The sequence below is a fragment of the Idiotropiscis lumnitzeri genome, chromosome 1, assembly GCF_059441095.1.
Source record: "Idiotropiscis lumnitzeri isolate Australia: NSW breed Sydney's pygmy pipehorse chromosome 1, RoL_Ilum_1.0, whole genome shotgun sequence".
NCBI lineage: Eukaryota > Metazoa > Chordata > Actinopteri > Syngnathiformes > Syngnathidae > Idiotropiscis > Idiotropiscis lumnitzeri.
Genome location: NC_142391.1, coordinates 17505872 through 17525932, shown reverse-complemented (window position 1 = coordinate 17525932; position 20061 = coordinate 17505872). Strand labels below are relative to the sequence as shown.

Genomic DNA, 20061 nt, shown 5'->3' with positions numbered 1-20061 from the left:
GAAAAATCATATGCCAATGAGCGCATCGCCGGAATGCCCTTTCATTTAGGATGAATTCTGATTCATCAATATATGCACACAAGTGCGAAGAAAATTGGCGCGTCATGAATCCAACGGTGTTTTTGCTTATGTGCTCAACTAGTGAGTACAAACATTTCAACATTTTTATTAGTGAATGTGAGCCATTGCACAGTACAGGGAATATTAGATCTAATGTTCAGGGTTTTATTGCACCGAGCATGCGCATAGAGTTGGAGATATGAAGTGCAGTGAACAAACCCTTAAGAGAGATCGCGGGAGAATATTTCAAAGGGATGAAAAGAAAGCTGGAGAGAGACATTACTTTTTTAATCAAGTTATTCTTTGTTTTGTGTTTTAAATCAAAATGACTTTCTTCGTTTTTGTTTTCTTTAACGTTAATAACAATTCTGTGTTATACAGAGGAGTACTTACAGTGTAACAATTCAATAGACAGATGATACTATTCATAGTCGCGGTGGAGAGTTGGGGTTGCATGAAATACTTTCTTCTCCCTTGGGGGTCCTGACAGAAACTAATTGAGAAGCACTGATTTAAGGACTGTTGAGAAATTCCTCATTCTTACAAATTCTCAGGAACATAGTCAATCAGGCCATTGCCTCCCAGGGTTGCTTGTAATGTGCTCGCATATACCAGTGGATTATGCTAAAATGAGACCAAACACAAAATATCACATTGTGATGCATGTCTCGCGTGCGTTTGTTCGCAGGGGAACTACATGGGGGTTCCTCCTTGTTGAACATCCCAAGTGAATCCAGTGGCCAGTGGTTGTATTAATTTGGCTGTTAAATGCTATCTTGGTTGACAGTTTGGCCAGTGATAGAAGGGCCCTAGGTTCTCTCCTTCCAATGAGATAGGGATAATTCCCCCGGGGAGAGAGAACAAGAGGAGGGAAGAAAATAATTTTTAACTGTGTGCATATATCTGGGACAAGAGTATTATATGAGTACTTTTCCCAACACACACACGCACACACACACGCACACACACCCCACCCGCCCCCACCTGCCTGTTCTGTGACAAATGGATTTTACTAACACAACCTTCATCTTGTATTGAACTATCCCTTTTCATCCATCCCAGCGCTGCATCGTGTTAGCAGACCTGCATTGTGTTGGAGTGAGGCCACGTGTAGTCTGATACATCATCATTCTGTTTAGCTTCTGCTTAAGCACCTCTGAAATCGTTAGCTCAAATAGTCATTTCATTTTTCATTTTGTCATTTACATTTCTTTTCAACACAAGAAAAACATGAGCAGGATTGGATCAAAGACTCTCACACTACATCAAAGAATGTTTAAAATAATGTTTAAAATTTCATACATTTGTTTTTTACTCTAGTACTACTATAGGCGGCGCGGTGAGCATGATATTATATATATATATATATATATATATATATATATATATATATATATATGCAAATTAGCCATTGGCTATAATCTGGCATATTTACGGGAAACTGTTTGATTAATATGCACTGACCCTGTATACTTTCAAAAATAAATACAAATATATATATATACATATATATATACATATACACATATATATATATATACATATACACATATATATATATATACATATACACATATATATATATATATATATATATATATATATATATATATATACATATACACATATACATATACACATATATATATATATATATATGTGTGTGTGTGTGTGTGACATGCATCAACAGATATGTATAATTTACCTTCTGTAAGGCACTCGTCATTATTAAAACAAGGCCAAGGAACAGGGTACATCATTTCTGAGGTGAGCATGTGAGGATTTTACCAAGTAGGGGTGGTGAATAAGAAACATGCATGAACCCAGTTAGTGAGTTGTGCCTTGTTTTTGATCAGCAACGATTCATCAGACTGTGTAGGCTACTAATGAACTGTGCAAGGATGACCAGGCCTGTCCGTACTTAATGAGAAGAAAGATGGCAGAGTGCTAACATGATGAGGCTCCCACTGCATGAATCATCTCTGTCTGAAAAATTGCAAATGCAGGGGCACAAGGAAGACGCAGAAAACTGGATTTATTGAATGCATCATTATACTGCATGTCAGAGGCTATAATGAGGAATACCGTTGCTTCAAATGAACAAATGCAGACCAAAATATTATTCTTGTCTGCTATTAATGCTTGGCATTCAATTGTTTGGGCAAATTGTAGCTTGTTTGATGAGCTCTTATCCCATTTAAGCTGGTCAAAAAAGACATCTGGCTTGATGATAAAGACAAAACTGTGTTAATGTTACATTCTCTAAATGGCACAATAGAGCAGCGGGAAGCTTTCCAGAGCCGTGGAATAATACTTTTAACTAAGACATTTTATTGCCAAGGTTAAAAGAGCGAAGTGGTATCAAACAAATATTTAAGATGCGTCAAAGTAAGTCCTTTCTTCGTAAGTCACTAAGCTGACATTGAATTGATATGCCATGGCAAAAAGGCTGCTCGAAGGCAGATGTCTGGAAGTTTTTTTTCCCATATTCTTTGACTTACTGTGAGAACTGGGACAAAACAAAACCAATTGCAGCAGAATATGTCAATATTTAAAAGAAAGCTGATGTGCCGGAAAAATACGTTTGCCAACGCCACTACGGTTTGTTGCAAGTTTGTTACGCCTGTTACAAACTGTCTGTCATGTCCACTGTGGCCTGAAACGTGAAGGCAGGGAACAACGATTTGAACATACCTTCTATCCTTAGTTCCTTGAAAATAAAATGAGACCAAACAAATATATGTGGTGAGTGCAATAATCACTCAGCCAATGTCAGTACAAATTTGCCATGATCATGGTTCAGGTAGTCTTAAAAAAAAGAATCAAATTTGAACAAATCATCAATTTGAAGCAGTGTATTTAGTGTATTCTCAAATCTCCCCATTGTGGGACTAATAAAGGACATCTTTATCTTTATCTTTTACAGAAATAGTGCAAAAATAACCATGATTTTTTCCCCCCCAGATGTTTCTTTCTAAGTTGTGTCTTGTGTCCATTTGTGCTGTTGAGTTTCATTCGTTTTGACAGTACAAATAAAACCAGCTGCTTACCAGGAGTGTATAAAAACAGAGCAATGGCAGCGGATGTTCCTTAGATCTAAAATTGCCAATGGGGTCTTGTTCGTCTCTTGTCCTTTGGTTATCAAGGAGAATCCTTGTAATAAATTGTGCTATCAAAAGCGTTGCCACACTTTCATCTCCAGTGAAATGGGCTCCTGGGCTGGCAGGTGAAGAAGGGTTAACGATAACACAGGGTGATGTCTTTTATCATTGCTAGGAGAGGTGGAGGATAGAGCAGTAGTCTGAATTCGAGAGGGGTTTGCATTAGAACGGGAGAGGTTATGTAAGTTACCGATGTGAGATGGATCGGCTTGCGAATTTGTTGGCTTCCAAGTTAGTATCTGTGACGCAACGGGCGAAAGCTGCCATCATGTGAGGTAGTGTGACGTTTAACACCCGAGACTCACTGACCAACCCCTCTTTGTTGCAATTGTAGCAATCGCCTTGGCAAATTCTCATAATGGGGACTTTGCTCTAAAGAGAACATGCAAAAAAAAAAAAAAATCTCAGCTCTCATGTTACTTCTGTGATGTTGCCAGGTTACTGCTAACTAGTTTAAAAACAGCTTTTGATTGTGCGTTTGAATGCCTGTTCATCAATATGTGTGCTGTGATTGGCTGCTGATCAGAAGCGGGTGTCTTTTAACAAATCAGTCTATTACTCACAACTAATAGAAAAGTATTTGCCCTAGTAAACTTGAAAGAGATGTTTGTTTTCATTGAACTATAAGACATGGGAGCTTCATGCACTTTTTGTTAGACTTTTAAAACTAAGTTGTCTATTTTCCAAAATCTAAAAAAGCTTTAGCATGTTGCAAATGACTAAAGTTGTTGAATAAACATGTGCTGAAAGGGTTTTAAACTAAACAAGCTTTCATCCTTCACGAAAAAAAAAACAACAAAAAAACATATCGGTCTATCACTCGTGTGTAGAGGCCATAAAATGCCGGATCTCGTGGGCAATTTTCCTAAAACTTGAAATAAATCAGAAATAAGAATGAGAAAGCTCTTTATTGTCATTGTACCGTGTACAACGAGATTAGAGAGCTCTCCTCTCCAGTGCAATACAACAATAATTTAATTAAATATATAAATTAGATTAATTAAAGATTAAATAATTAAACAGAAATAAATACGAAATTGGATAAAGGTAAGGTAAGTTTATACATTCTACAAATTTGAAGTTGACTTTTACAAAATACGTTTGAATATAGAAATGTGTATATTCTTTATTGAAAAGTGATAATTAGCACATATCTCTCCGCATCTAAAGTTGAATTCAATATGACAGCAACAAGCTTTTTCCTCAATGAGGTTCCTTCTGGTTTCTTCTTCTTTCTGGTAGACTGCATCTACATTTTTTTTTCAAGCTGGCGATATCCCAAAATGACTCCTCCATTGATGACTTTCTCTCTCAGAGATCTTCTCATAGCTGGGTGGTCACTAAAAGACAGCGGGATGTTGATAGCTTCACAAATCTGACAAGAAAGAGAAAACATTAAGCACGCTTAGACTTTCCCCCCCCCAACTGTGTGCCTTGATATAATATAATAGCACATAATCACATTTTCAAAACAAATTTTAAATGTTATTAGGAGCATGTGAAAGAAATATAATATGTTATAAATATATAACAATCATTTTGTGTGTGATTATAACAAAGTAAGATGATTCAAACAATTTGTACACAAGGGAGTTAGTGATACTTTTTCATCTGATAATTCTGCATATAGTTCAAAATTGTCTGATGATTGAACATCAATAAACATTCAAAGACATGTCCAATGATTCATTTACGTCAGACGACTGCCCAACTCTCGGCTTAATTTTTTATAAAAAAAGGTTTCTCACCTTAATTCATTCTGTGCTCCAGTCCTCGACTCCATCGCCTCCATGAGGATGTCCATGCTTCTTTCAATAGTTTTTACGTGTAGAAGTCGTGAAGAGCTTGTCGACATTTTTTTTTAGAATCTATTATTTTATTGAATTTAGAGCAAAATAGTTTTCGCCTGCTTTTCGTGCAGGAGGTCCGGATTTTGGATTGCACGGTACTAGCTGGTTGCTGTCAAGGTTTACCATCGTTGACAACAGGATGTGATGGGAGGACTTTCTTATTTGTGAATTCAGCTACCGCAACTTTTTCCAGTAGGGAGGTGCCTGCGGAGCCATTTCAGGCAAAACAATCCCCAAGCTGATATGAAATGTGCATTTTTAAAACATAATTGCTGCTGGAAAGTTGCGCTTTTTCACCAAAGTTTCAGGTAAGGAGTTTTTCTTGATTTTGCGTTCATAGTTGTGAATGCATCTTCAGAGAGAGAGATTTTTATTTAAGAAATTGCTTAGTGAAAAAATGACATGTGTCAACAAAAGACATGCTGTGAGGACTGATTAAAAATAGACTATCTGCCAAGTATTAAAACACAACGCCAAATAATTCAAGACTCTCTCCTCAAATTTCCTCAAAAACACCAGAGGACTTTTTGAAACAAAGAACCACAATTCAAAAGGTTTGCATGAAAATGACACAGGCAAGAAGAAAAAAAACATCAGGGCATGACACATCTGTATTACTACCTGAAATTAAAAATGGATTAATTTCCTGCCGGAGAAATTATTCATGCAATTTATACTCTATGATATTTCGTAATGGAAGCATTGAAATGTTAGTCCAAAGTGACCGTGAAGGAATTATGATGCTTTACAGTTGAATAGATTGAGTCATAATCTTCAAATATATACCATATCAAGTCTATTTCTTGACGGGCTGTACGTGGTTTATTCAAATTAGGCTCCTTACAGTTAATGACTGAGCCATCGACAAACTTAGCAATCATGCCCTGTTTTCTGTGTGGCTTGAGAGATGTTGAGAGACTCCTGAGATAACATGCCTTGTGTCAGAGAGCAGCTTTGTGGTAGCGTGTGATTTTCTCGACAAGTACATGAGTATTGTTTTTCATCGCAGCCTCACAGCTCTCCTCCAAAGATCTTGAAATGAGCTGATAGCTATTCCCTGGAGAAGGTAAGACATGACCTTCGCAAGCTGTTTTTTTTTTTTTTTTTTGATGATGCATTGAGTAGTTATGTCAGAGATTTTCAAAACCTCAAGACAGTACAATCATGGATCAAAAACTTTGGTTAGGGTTTCCCATTCATAATTAACTTAACTGTACAATGAGATTCCCAGTCTCTTGCATCACTGGTGAGTTCATCAGCAAGGGAATTGTGTGCAAAGAACAAACGCAAAAGCCATATAGCCCCTTTTAGACAAAAATAGAGCCATCTATCCATTATTCAAACCACTACACCTACAAATATAACAGATATTTTGAGCTTCTTTTTAATTGCCCATATTTATGGATAGATCACATATGTTTCGGAACTTTGTGAGGAAAAAAAAAAAACTGAGTTTCAAGGATTCTGCAGTATTGATATTTTATTTAATCTATTTATTTATTTTACAAATGAAGTTCGATAATGCAATGACATTTGAATTCTTTGATGGAGCATTGACTGACCAAAAATGGCCACTTAAACTTGGTTCGCCAGCTGCTAAAGCGCACAGGCTAATCTAGTTTTCTATTCATATTTGTGTATTAAAATTCTCAACATGAAAACGGAAAAAATACATTACCTTACATAAATAACCTCTACCTCTATAACGCCGTGAGCCACGACCTTGCACAGATTGGGATCTTATTGGCAGCTGTACTAACAACCACAAGAAGTTTAGTCTGTGACGACAAGAAAAAGTTGTTTTCCAAAAGGACTGTCAGCTTCCATGCAGAGACTGAATGCGTTTACTATTTTAATAATTTACTTTTTGCCTCATCACGTTTACAATTACTCTATATGACGTTACCACTGGAGCATGCAGGGGAAAAAAATCTCCAATTTCAGTTTTAATTAAAGAAAAGCTAATAGCCAATTTGCATGTGGCGATTGAGCCCATCTCCAGCTGATCTGTTTGTTTGGTGATCAATTTGAGAACCTATAAGTGGAAATCCCGATATGCACATTTTGCAGCTGCCGTAGAGGAGAGTGCGGCACAGGTGCCGCAGGCCATGTATTGAAGCTGTAATTGAGTGCTTGGAAATAATGAACATATGCATGAGTGCAGCTCAAGTGGCAACATGTAGAAGAGAGGCACCCATGAAGGTATCATAACGACAATCTGTTCCTTTTCCAAATATGAGCCTGGGCAAGAATATTAAATGACATGAATCAATTGGAAAGCCCAACCCCATCCGCATTGCAAGCACAAGAGTCACAGAAAACCACAAGAAATCATTTGCCTAGCTGCCCATAACCCAGAATGAAACATGGTTCACACACGTGGATGAATCCTTGCCTAACAAAGCATCTTTTTAAAATCCTAAACCAGCCAGGGTGTCAAAAGTTTGGCAAAATCGACACCTCAACTCCTCTGGAGCAGCCAGCCAAAATACGGTAATCATTCAAGCAAATAACAACAGTGATGGGAGGTGATTATCCATCTGGAATGGACCAAAGAAGAAGTGCTCATGACACCCAGCTGCTGTCCAAACAAACAAACAAAAAAAAAAACGCTTATCTGGAGGACCAATGCATCTTTCCGGTTGTCGTATGAACTGCATTAATGGTCCTGATTACCAGATTTCGGTTTCAATTTATTTGGTGAGTTAAAGTTATGTTTTCCTAATCCCGGCACCATCCTTATAATGTCGATTTTGAGGCTGAAGGTCTGTGACTGCTGTTGCACAGGACATCTGTTTGCTGGCTGATGGCCAAAGCCAATGTTTTTTCTTCCTAAATGCTTTGGGAAATGGTGAATTCAGAGTAAAGCTTGACCACATGAAGCAATCCTGAAAAAGTAGGAAGCGACGTCCTGGTATATGGAAGCGTGCGTGATTAATAATTCTTAATTAATGCATGTCAGAATCCAAACAAATTTTGTTCTGAACTGAGCAAGCTATCATTTACTCATCATGTGAACACTGATTTTAATGAAAACATGCTGAAAAAAAAGTTTCTATTTGCATGGAAACCGAATACATGGCATTCAAAATATATTTTGGAAATTGCTGTCTTGTGTTTGGAGTTGATGTCAACCTGGGAAAGACACAAAAATGCCACCGGCCACAACCAGCCTGTGAACTCTAACACCCGACACTCACTTGCCACGAGCCTCGAAAGCAACTGTCGTTCTCACGCAGACCTCGCCACTTTCACACAGGATTCCAAGCAAATTATGGCATCAAAGGCACAACCGTAGAGAAAAGATTTATTCAGCCGTCCCTCTCCAACTGAGACATCCAGGCGGTGCATTGCGAGGAATGTGTGCACGTCCACACCGACAACACGGGTTGATCGGTTGTATGTTAACCGATCAACCCGTGTTGGATGTGCGGTCATGTCAGCATGACAGACTGTCTGAATTGCTTTTCATTCACCACAAGATCACAATCAGATCTCAAAGAATGCACGGTTGAAAATAGTCCTAAGCAGAGCACAGTTGGATTAAACTCTTCCAAATTTGAAAGTTGACTTTTGATGCGCTCACAGAACCGGTTGGAATACATGAACACTTTAGTCACAAAATTAAGGTCAGTGTTTCATAACTCAAAATCTTTGACTTCCTTTATATTTCATTTTGAATTTACACTGAAACTTCAATTAACAGTTTCATGGGGAAAGACGTTCTGAATTCAGTCAATTTGCAAGGCATTTGATGTTACCTGTCGGCAAAGGCTGTAAACAGGAGAAAGAATGAGAAAACGCGCTATAGAGTGTCAGAAGATGATCACAAGAAACATTTCATTTCTGGATAGACTAGAAGTACTTCTGTGAGACTGTAACATTTTCTTCCCGGCCTATTAAGGAGGATGACAAATCAGCAGACATCCGGCACAAAATGTAGCAATGTTGTTGATCCACACTGAGGTTGATCACAAGTAAAGGAATAACGAACTGTCTATAAACCTCAACTTATTTTAAAGTTGAAATGAAATGATTTTGCGTTTTGTCACATGCTACTTGTTTTTTTTTCATCCAAGCCAATTGAGTACAATAGTAAGAGTCCCCAACAGAGGTGGACGGTCCGTTGGTCCGTCACTGACGGACTCACGTTTTACTTGTGAATAAATGAACACCGGAAACTTTGGAACACTGACGGACGGACAAAGCGCCAACTGAGACCACGCGCCGTGGTTCTCACATGTATTTGTTCGCTTGGGTGACTACTCCCCGGTTGCTTGCAGCGCGGCAGATCCTCATCCTGTGACAGGAAAAAACTCAATTTGAACATCGCTCGTCAATTTGGTGACCTGTTGTGTGAAATATTGTTGCCCATTCTGCAAGCCTGCTTCTTTGTTAGGTTGTCCAGGCCAGTAAAGGAAGCTGAAATTTGAATTTGAGAGTCTAGAACAGGAGTGGGCAAATTTTTCGATTGGCGGGCCAAAATGGGTTCTAAAATTTGACAGAGGGGCCGGACCAGGAACAGATGGATGGAATGTTTTGGTTACCTCACCTCAACGGAGAATAAAAATACATTTAATTTTAAATGAAAGTGAACAAAAGCATTACAACAATATATATGTCTCTTAAAAACCACTGTATTTAGAAAATAAACCATTCACGAGGTTTATTCGTTTAATTTTTTTCAAGTTAAAACGTTTAACGGGCCGCATGTGGTCTAGAACATTCTCTCAGGGGTCACTGGTGGTGCTACAATGCACAGTTTCCACTCAGCACCAGCAGCAAAAGCTTTATTAGTCATTGATAAGCATATCCCATCTGACTTCTTGCAAACAAGAGTTTTTCAACTGTCTCTTAAGGGAGTCCCAATCCATAGCCACACCACTGCAATTCTAAAAAAAAAAAAAAACACAGTCTCAATGCATTCAAAGCTGGTTTAGTGCCGCACAACGAGTTGCCATGTGTATGAAATACGCTATATCAACAAATTTGCCTTGTGTTGCCTTGCCTTCTCACATTCTAACCCTTCATCACTAGGCCCCTTCCTAACTCACTGACCTGGTGCACTCCCCACCGAGCTTCGCTTTCTCTGGCTCAAACCTTCTTTCCCAGTGGCACTACATACAGAACCGTTGTTGCTGTGTCCCTCTCGAAAACATTTGGAACTGCCTAGACATGGGCAGAAACAATCACGGTTTCAAACCCACCCTTTTCAAACTGTCCTTCAAATTCACTCACAATTTGTTTAACAAAGGATGCTCCGGCTCACAAACTTATTGTAACTTGTAAATGCTCTGCTTTGCAGGGCAGGGAAACAGATTGATTCTTATGACCTCGGGTATGCAGCACGCCAATCAGTCGCTGCTGGCGCATATAACAGAGTGAAGCAGTAGCGTGAAACACATTTTGAGGATGTAATCCCAGAAAAAAAAAAAAAAGACAAAGCTGCTATGCGGGCAGGCAGTGCGGCGTTGAAATCGGTCTCTGCAACATAGCTGTATCATGATACGATATATCGTTCAGCTCTAATGCTGAAATGCCCTTGCATGTGGGAAAGGACAGTCACAGTGGTGCTACTACTGTAGTGTAGTCTGCCACATTTCACAGCCAGACATTCACACACAGATTTGGCAACATCAGACGGCACCTCTCTATAATCCACATGACAAGACGACTGACTCAACTACTTTCCGATGTGTTAGAGCTTTGTCCCATGTCTGCGATTGCATCCTTCTTTCTTCTTTAACACGAAGTGACAAAATCAAAGATTATTTTTGCAGGCCACAAACAATAGCTATGTCGGTAGAAAGCTCTATTGTATAATGTACATTGTGACATATCGATGGCAGATGGTCCTTCACATATCCTTGCAAACAACGAATATAAGAACTTTTAGTCTGATTTCCAAACTCTATATTTTAGAGCTTGCCTGGGAGATGTAGACACGCAGGTTGAAGGGATTACCGCATGGTTGGGTTGCACAGAAAAGAAATTTCCGAATTTAACAGAAGGTCACATCAAACCGTTTCACCTGATGTCTGGGTGTAATGTCCTCTTCTGAGTTTTGAAGTTAATGAGCCTCTTATGTCATAATGTGGTACATTTAATATTTGTTTCCCAAATCTATACTATTGGTAAGTCCACATGTGTGGGTGTTATTTTTACAAATTATTGACACACCTAAAAAAAAAGATTGATTGCTCTTTTTGATGATGCAACGTTAATGGTCGACCAAAAGGGATATTGTGTTTTCTAGCGGAAGCCATTTGTCCCAAAACAACCTGTTATCAAAACTGGGCATATGAATGCAAGGAAAATAATTAAATATAAATAAATAAAAAATCGATTCACTCGACTACTGTGATTTTATTTGGTGAACTTGAAAAAAAAAATCACGTCAAAGTTCACAATCGATTTTCGTGATTTTTCAAAAAGCAAAAGCTACCACATTCCCCCAGCATAGAGCCATTTTTTTGCGGTGAGTCAGGAGTGACGCATCTGGCTGCATTGACTGAAGTATTGGATTTCACTTTTGTAGTTCTTATGGTTTATGTTTTGAATTGTTTTAAAATGCTATTAGAAAACATTGTATTGTTTGAGGAAGAATAGCATTAACAGTGATATTGAATCGCAAATCGCAGTATAACCAATAATCAGGATATAATTCGAACTATCGCAAGTGTTGGGATTTGAATCGAAAGGAAATCTGAAGGTAAACCATTCATCCCAGCCCTACCGTGCATGTATAAAGATGTATTAGATTGCTTGCCACTATTTAACACTTTAAATTGTGTGACGACTGCATCGTATTTTCAATTACAGGTCACTTGATGCTGCTGGATGACTCTGCATCTTTTGCACAGCTTTCATTATTCAGTACTACGGCACTAATCGGGATCTTACATTGCCTAACAACTCTGTGCTTGTGTACAGTATATCCCTTTTTTTTTTTTTTGGTATAGTGGCTCAAACTACCGGGGAATTTTTTTTTTTTTTTTTGCTATCCTGAAGATTCTGAATAAACCGCTATTTGACAGCTTTTAGCACAAACATACACGATTTGTGATGCTCTCATATATAACACACCTGTATTATTGTGTGCTGAACCAATAGCCTGACTTGCAAATAAATAAAGTACAATAACGAATGTAGCATCACTAATGCTCCTCATGCATTTCGTTTTGAAAGTTTAGGAGCCTGATTTACAAAGATCCCAAATAGTGGGTACTAAATTGTTTGTTCACTTTTACAGATTGCACATGCACTGTTGCCAGGAACCGTAAAGGTTTACTATATAAGGGGTTTTCACTTTAGGTAGTGCCTCAAGTGTTAGTGGAAGAGGCAAACACATATTGTAACGCCACAGACAGAAAATGATGGCTTCTAGTAGCCACATAAAAGCCATGGTTTGTTTGCTTTACCTCACCCTGCATGTGTGGCAACTGGATGTCCCTGTCCATTCTCAAAAGATGATATGTTGTCAGAACTTTAGTTTCTGTCACCTCAAAAATGTTTCAATGAACAGGACTACCGCTCTCGGGATAAGCTAATTGAACTATGTGGCGATTTTCTCGTTTGGCAGACGCAGTCCTTGGTGCGCCTTTTTGGAGGATCTCCTTCCACATCTTGCGTGAGCAACTGAGTGCTGACTCCATGGGGCTTAACGAACACTTAAGATGAATCACATTTGTTGTGGCTCACATTCCGTATTTAATAAAAATGCATCACTTAGCTAGTCAGCCATAATGAAAAACAGATTAGGCCTGTTAAGGTGAATTATGAATACTACCATTTAAGTCCATAAAGCATAATAATATGAACTGATTTGTTTAAAATCTTTTAAACCTCTACCTCTTCGGTTTGTTGATCATGAAAGAGATGTTCAACCTGCCACGACAATGTTCATCACTGTATATTGTCATTCTGTTGTAATCTTCAGTCTCACACAAAGATCATGTACATTTGGAAAATACACTCACAGTAGATATCATGAGATATGATTAAAAATTTGCTTTGGCCACCAAGCGCTAAACATAGTTAATCAATTTGTGACCAAAAAGGTATATTCTTTGTTTTATATTTTCGTCTGGGGGGGACAGTGATGCAATAATGTGAGTAATGATTCGGTTTTGTTATATTATAATTTTTATAATGCATTTGTTTTAATGCAAGTCAGTTAAGTGAGTGATTATGAAGTCAAAAAACACTAAAGTTGTGATATGCCGGAAGCGCATCTTTCATAACAAAAGGCTTTTCACCAAGTTATAATCCACAAGGATGGCTTTGGTTAGCAAACATGAAAATTAAAATGCAAGCGCACAGGTGGTAAGTTGACCACAGTTGGCGTCATTCTTTTATCCCGTACCATCTTTTCTCAAGAATTTCACACCCTACCACCTCCATGCTTGGAACGGGGCTGCTGTGAATTTGTCTCCAAACAGCTGAGGCAGAGATGGTGTGGGTGGATGACACAGTTTGACTACAAATGAGTGCACACAAACAAAATCTCACCTGTCACATGCAAAAAGTTCGCCACCATTCTGCTGCCGAAGGATGTGTGTTTTCATGGTGATATGCATGCACATGACGAAGATGAGGAAGACATCATTGTCTTCACAAGATGACAGATTCCTGAACAATCGACTGGGCTTTATTTGCCAAAAACAAACTAATATTTTGCCTATAAATCATAAATTAATACTGCATCGTATTGAGTTCATAATTCAAGAGTGATCTAATAGTAATTTGTTAATAAAATAGTTTTTCAAGGAGGTTGTTCCCGACAGTCTGTGTCGGCATATCGGCTGACAAATCGTTTTTCAAATCACTGCAGGTGCTCATTTCACAAATTGTTGCCTCCGATATCAACACGAATGCTGCTTTTGAGGAAGGTGGAATCATCCCACTCCGATTTTGGGAGTATTGAGTAACGGATTGAATATCGTTTGTGTACCGTATGTGGAAGTTTGTTGGACAGGCTTGAGCTTGTAGTGAAGTGTGCCAAAAAAAAATAAAAATCCAGTCCTGCATTTAACGCTAAGAACATGGAGCGCACGCAACACTAAATCTGTGTTCAGTTATGTTGTAAAGCCACCCATTTCTGGAAAACTACTTCAATCCAAGAAAGTATATGTTGAAACTCAGTCCCGTGCTAGGAAAATGGAATACTTTCCCACCAATCAGATCAGATACATGGAGTAATTGGGCCACCTCCATGATTCTTATTCAAGGTCAGGTTTATACTTTCCAACAACCCAAAACCAGGACTTACCCCGTCATTGGAGGTAAGGTGTCAGTTGAGAAGAGAGCAAGTCGTGGCTTGTACCGCTCAATGAGCCATATGGTGTATTGGCCAGTTTGCTCGGGGTTCAGGTACAAGGCCAAATCGATGCTGCAGGAAATTGGGCCGCTCCACAGCCAAGGACTCAGCACCCACGGACCCCCAAAGGAGGAACCATTCACCCAAAAGAATTGACCTAAGATGAGGAGAAAACACAAAACCTGAACGCTTTGATTACAAAAACCGACACAATCATTTTCTGGTGGTGCTTCATATTGTTATAAATAGACAGTTCACAAGAAAGATTAAGCATATTCACAAATGATAATCATGAGTGAAATGACTGTGCTGACGTGCCTGATTTAAACTTGTTAGGAGATGAGGGTGAATCGTAGCACATTCTGAAAATGCATGAAATGAAACATCTACCAAGAGCCTTGGTGGAGGAAAAAGTAAAAAATGGGTGTAGGTGAGGGGCGAGAGAAAAATAAATAAATAAAATCAAATCAAAATAATTTTTTTCTGTTGCATTGATATGAAGTCTCATTTCACTTTCAAACCAATTGTGCTCATTCAGGCAGGAAGTGAGTGTGTGGAGGATCACAAAGAGTTTTCAACTTGAAAAGTATCTAAATGTTTAATGTACCCTGTTAAAGAATCTACTGTTGATGAGTTGAAATTAATATTGCAAAACCAAATCTGACAGAATTAATACATTTCATTATTCTCAGGAGGTATTCAAGATGAAGATACCGTGACATTGTGGATTATTTTCTTGTGGCGGGGAAAACAGTTTGATGTGCTTAAAAAAAATGGCCCTTCAAATAGCTTTATAACACATTGATATTTCTTTTCATTCCTATTACATTTTGTTTACAGATCAGTCTCTCTTCTCGATAACAGTAAAAGCAGCTTAACCGAGGATCAGATTGTGTTAAAGTATACTTTCCAAACTGGGTCACATGTCTGCTTTGTGCATCTCAACGGCTGCACTTAAACCGGCTTTTTCCATTAGTTGTGGCAATATGCAATTTATATGTTGTGTTGGATGGGAAAGGATATGAAAGCACCACGCAAACGTCAGATGTTTGTATTTGCTCAATTGAATCTTGATATTTCCCATTCTGCTGTCACCACAAACTATTTTACAACTGGTACGCTTATTCATTTATTCAGTCTCAGTCATATTACATTCAATCCAGCCCGACCCGACCCAGAATCGCGGGTATTAAAGATCAACCAGGCCCGAGAAATTAACTTGATTCTCAGGCCCGAGCCTGAAACAAACTCAAATTTTTTATTTTATTTGTGAGGACTCGGGAGCAGGAGGAAAGGGAAGAGATGCGAAAGTCAGAACCGGACAGATCACCGCTCTGGGAACAGGGACTGGTTGTGATTTGTGTGATCACATTTGTAACGATGCCTGTGCATACTGATAAAAAATTAAAGCTTCCGCTTTGTTAAAAATTCTCCCGGTTGAACATGACTGTAAGATACATTTTCAATAAACATTTGCATCTTTTATGTTTGGGTGACTGTTCTATCAGGTGTGATAATTCATGCTTCATTTCATTGGCAAAATGGAGTATCCCGCTTGACATTTATTTTAATATCTTCGATTTGGCAGAAAAAAAAGTACTTAATATTAAAATAATCATGTTTTTATAATGATTATAAATGCATTTACACATTGAAATAATGCTGGAAAGATTTGTTCAAGATATTGTGCTCACATGGACGTGCCCCTCTGACAAGAAGAGGAACTACAGCAGGATCAGTTCTCTGGGCTTTATTGTGTTTAGTCGTTAAATAGCAATTACAATACAGAGCATTTTTCTGTTCGATCCAAATTATTTATTTTATAATGTCATTCCTTATTTTAATATCCCCAATTTTTTTTTTGCATAAATAATATATGAATATTTATTAAAAAAAATTTGTAAGAAAGAAGCCCGGACCGAACCCGACCGTATATCGGGTTTAAGGTCTTACCTCTAATTCCTCCCCAGGTCTTAAAAGCTTTACCTTGCAACATTTGCAAGAGTGGTGATTACAGTGCAAACACCTGTTGCTGGTAGCCTAATTAATGCATATGTAACTCTAGTGGGCTACGCTCACTACTTTTATTCAGACAAGGATCAGCTATCGAGCCTCAAAGTGGGAATAATTTCACAGACACCAACATTAAGTTTCAAAAGATACATTATAAAGTATTTCAAGTTAATCAATTATACATAGGTATTTATAAATTAAATATAAATTCACATTTCATCTAAGTCCAATGGTCTTAAATATATTTCTAGAGAGTAGTCCACTTTATCGATTAATCAGTTCAAAACTATGTTCAATTTTAGTCAGTGTTCCAAGTTGCACAACAAGGTTGTTACATACAATCAAATTTTCCATTTTAAAAAAAAGTCAACAATCCAATTTATATATATAAATTTATATATATACCAAAACAAAGCTTAACACTGCACTGTGGGTAAAAAAAAATAAAAAATCCTTCAACATAATTGGTCGGCTTTGACTCACCGATGAGTTGATGGGTGTTACGCAAGTGTCCAGGGGTTTATCAAAAACAGATCTGCGATAGTACATGGATGAATGAGTGATCTACAACAGTAATTTTGAGTGGACCAATGAGCTTTCAGTGACTTGCCAGTAAGTAGAAGGTTTCCATCTGCAGCAGAATTGTTGTGAAGTAAGAGTTCAATATGAGTCAACTTCCCCGGTAGTTCAAGTGCTTGTAACTGATTTCCAATTCAAGGTAAGCTATCGTGAGGAGAACGTTCGCTATGCAGCAGGAGAATTAAGCAATGGTATTAGTGGGCTTTTAAAGGCACAGGACCAGCTGGTTTTAATTATGACCAACTCAGCTGGTTCCAGTTCTCCTGATTACACATACAAGCTGAAAGTTGTGTAAATATTACATGTTAATTGAGAGTGTCTGACAAAATCACTTCTGCTCTAATACTTCACCACCCACCTACTGTACATTACATGCGCCGCATTTTTCCCCAAGTCCCCTCATCAGCCATAGTCAGTGCAGCAGTTACTAGTTTTAGTCTAACGCTACTAGTTTTCAGTGATGATTGATGTTGATTGGTGCTACAAGACTATTTGACCCCTTTTGTGACTCACCACATTAACATACTGAAGGGACATTAATGCCCGCATGGTCCCAGGAGGACTTGATGGCTCTGGTTTCCCCAAGGAAAATTATTCCTAAAATCGGACTGAATTTTAATTTTTTTTGTGTGTGTGCGTGTGTGTGTGTGTGTGTGAGGGGGGAGGGGTCTAGGTGGGGAGGGGCAAATTGTATAAAAAACGGGAATTTGGGGAACACTTAAAGGCAAATGGAAAATATTTTATCATAAGTTATGCTCACGGAATCCTTTCCCAGTGCTGTGTTATAATAGTGCGGAAGACGAAACGCATGTGCATGGGATAAATATATTGCATCAATATACATTTTGAGCTCCTTAAAGTAACAAATGGCCAGTGGCACTTGTAAAAAAAAAAAATGCTGAGGATAATTTAAGTATTACTTTCACCATTTATATTTCCCTGGAAGTTGTCTGCCAGGCAGAAAGGCCTCCGACCAGAAAACCCGGCTTTCGGTTGGATGGTCTGAGTCTGCAGGGAGTTTGGGATTTCTCTCTTCCTCTTTAAGTTTCTGCAGCAACAAAGTAGTTGTTTCTAACGGGTGATTTCTTAAAAGTTCTAAGAATGTTTTGTGCTACCTCAATATTTTACTCTCCTTTTCAGATTGCCGTTGTATTATTTTTGTCCTGAAAATGGAGCAATAGAGATCCTCTTCATTTCTGCTACCCTTCAGATCAATCGTCCTGTGCTGCTTATACGTGTGTGTGCGTGCGTGTATATGTGTGTGCATGCTGCTGGCCTCCGTTTTTTACCTGGTGCCTCTAAGTTGTGTGACGGGTAGCACAACAAAAGACGGGAAGGGGGGAGCAAAGTGTTTCTACTCCGCGCTGTGACCACCCGAGGCAGCACTTAAGTTATAACTCGTGAGTTGCCACACACAAATGCAGTCATTGAAGTTACCTCTTCGATAAAACTTCGGTTATGGACTATGGAAAATACTCGGAAACCTTATTTAATGATCTTACCAAAGCATTTGATACTGTTGACCATACCCTGCTGGTAAAAATAACGACGGTTGCAGTTTTCAAATGTAGCCATCCCCTGTGTGAAAACCCGCTTTTGTCACAAGCACATTGTCCAGAAGCATTGTGAGCAGTCGGGTCAATGTTTCCACAAATTGCAGTCTCATCACTTTGAAATTATTTCAGTGATTATTGTGGCTTTTTCAACATTTCACCCCGGTGGGCATCTGATGTCAATTCAACATCAATATGACGATTTCATGTCAGAACTGAATGAGTCAAAAATGTCAAAAAGGAAAGAATAAATTCACGGGACAAAGCAATTACTCGATTAAGGAAAAACTTCAGTCACTGTACACCGACCATCATCAGTTTTTCGGGACCTTCTGCGATTTCACGTCATATTGATGTTGAATTGACATGAGATTCCCACTGCGACCAAATGGTACCAACAATTTTGCTTGTGCTGTGTTCCCAAAGAAAGGAACATTGTACCCGCTGTGAAGCAAACAGCAGGCTCTCATGTTCTACGGCTATTTTGCTGTCTTCAACCTGCACTGTCTGCAAAGAAATCTCAAGACTAGAGAGATGTTCTATATATACAGGCTGTACCAAAAAATGGATGCACATATGGCGTGAAGTCTGGTGAACTTGAACTTTATCTTTAATTTAAGTGACCCAGAATGGAGTTTCTTTTTAAATCTCAATCCTAAATTGTCTCTGCACTTCAATTGTGTTTGCATTCTTCTAGTAGTATTTTAGAATGAATTTCCTAGTTTAGTAGTTTAGTCTGGCTGCCATTATTTGTTATATTAATTCCAAGATATGATTCAAGTGAATATTTGTTACAAGCTTCAACAAAAAGAAGTTGAAAATTTTGAGTCACAATTATTTATGGATTTTTCTTAAATGCTGCAATTAATTTTTTTAACATGAATGTTAGAAGAGACTTGATCAAGTTATACAATTAAAGCAAATAACAAAGGTCAGCAAGGGTAGGTATGAGAAAATACGACCCATTTATTCCGAACATTTGGGTTACATGAATTCAACCTCAAGCATGGGAATGTACTGCACTTGTAAACAGGCAGACCTAACTTTTTTTACTTGGTTGTACCAGCTCAAAAGTTTCTAAAAAAGCGGAGTCTTTAAAATTCACTGAATAACAATACAGCAGGACTGCACATGGGAGTGTTTTACTTTTACTTTTAATATTAATGCTTCAAAGAGCAAATCAATCACAGAATTATTTACTTAACAGTGACTTTTGTACATACCTGGGTAAATACATATTTTTAAATAAATGCAGGACCCTATTTGAGTGCTGATGGTCGTTTTCAAGTGAAGACATTCTCAAAGAAATAAATGCTTTAAAATATCACTCACCATAGATGCACTTCCCACCAGCCTACTATTAAATTATTAGCTTTTGAGATATATAGAGAGAGGGCGGCACGGTGGCCGACTGGTTAGCACGATGGCCTCACAGTGAGAGACAGCATCGGACGTGGGTTCGATCCCGGCTCGGGCCATCCTGTGTGGAGTTTGCATGTTCTCCCCGTGCCTGCGTGAGTTTCCTC

At 38.4% G+C, this 20061-nt stretch overlaps 1 protein-coding gene across 3 annotated transcripts in view; it reads right to left on the bottom strand.

Moving 5' to 3' along the window:
* The window catches only part of alk (ALK receptor tyrosine kinase), a 306393-nt gene that overhangs the window by 123289 nt on the left and 163043 nt on the right, over window positions 1-20061 (bottom strand). For all 3 annotated transcript variants that reach the window (XM_088294165.1, XM_088294324.1, XM_088294243.1), the window contains exon 4: window positions 14343-14547. In XM_088294165.1, the coding sequence (XP_088150291.1) occupies window positions 14343-14547 (205 nt within the window). The remainder of the gene's footprint in view (window positions 1-14342; window positions 14548-20061) is intronic.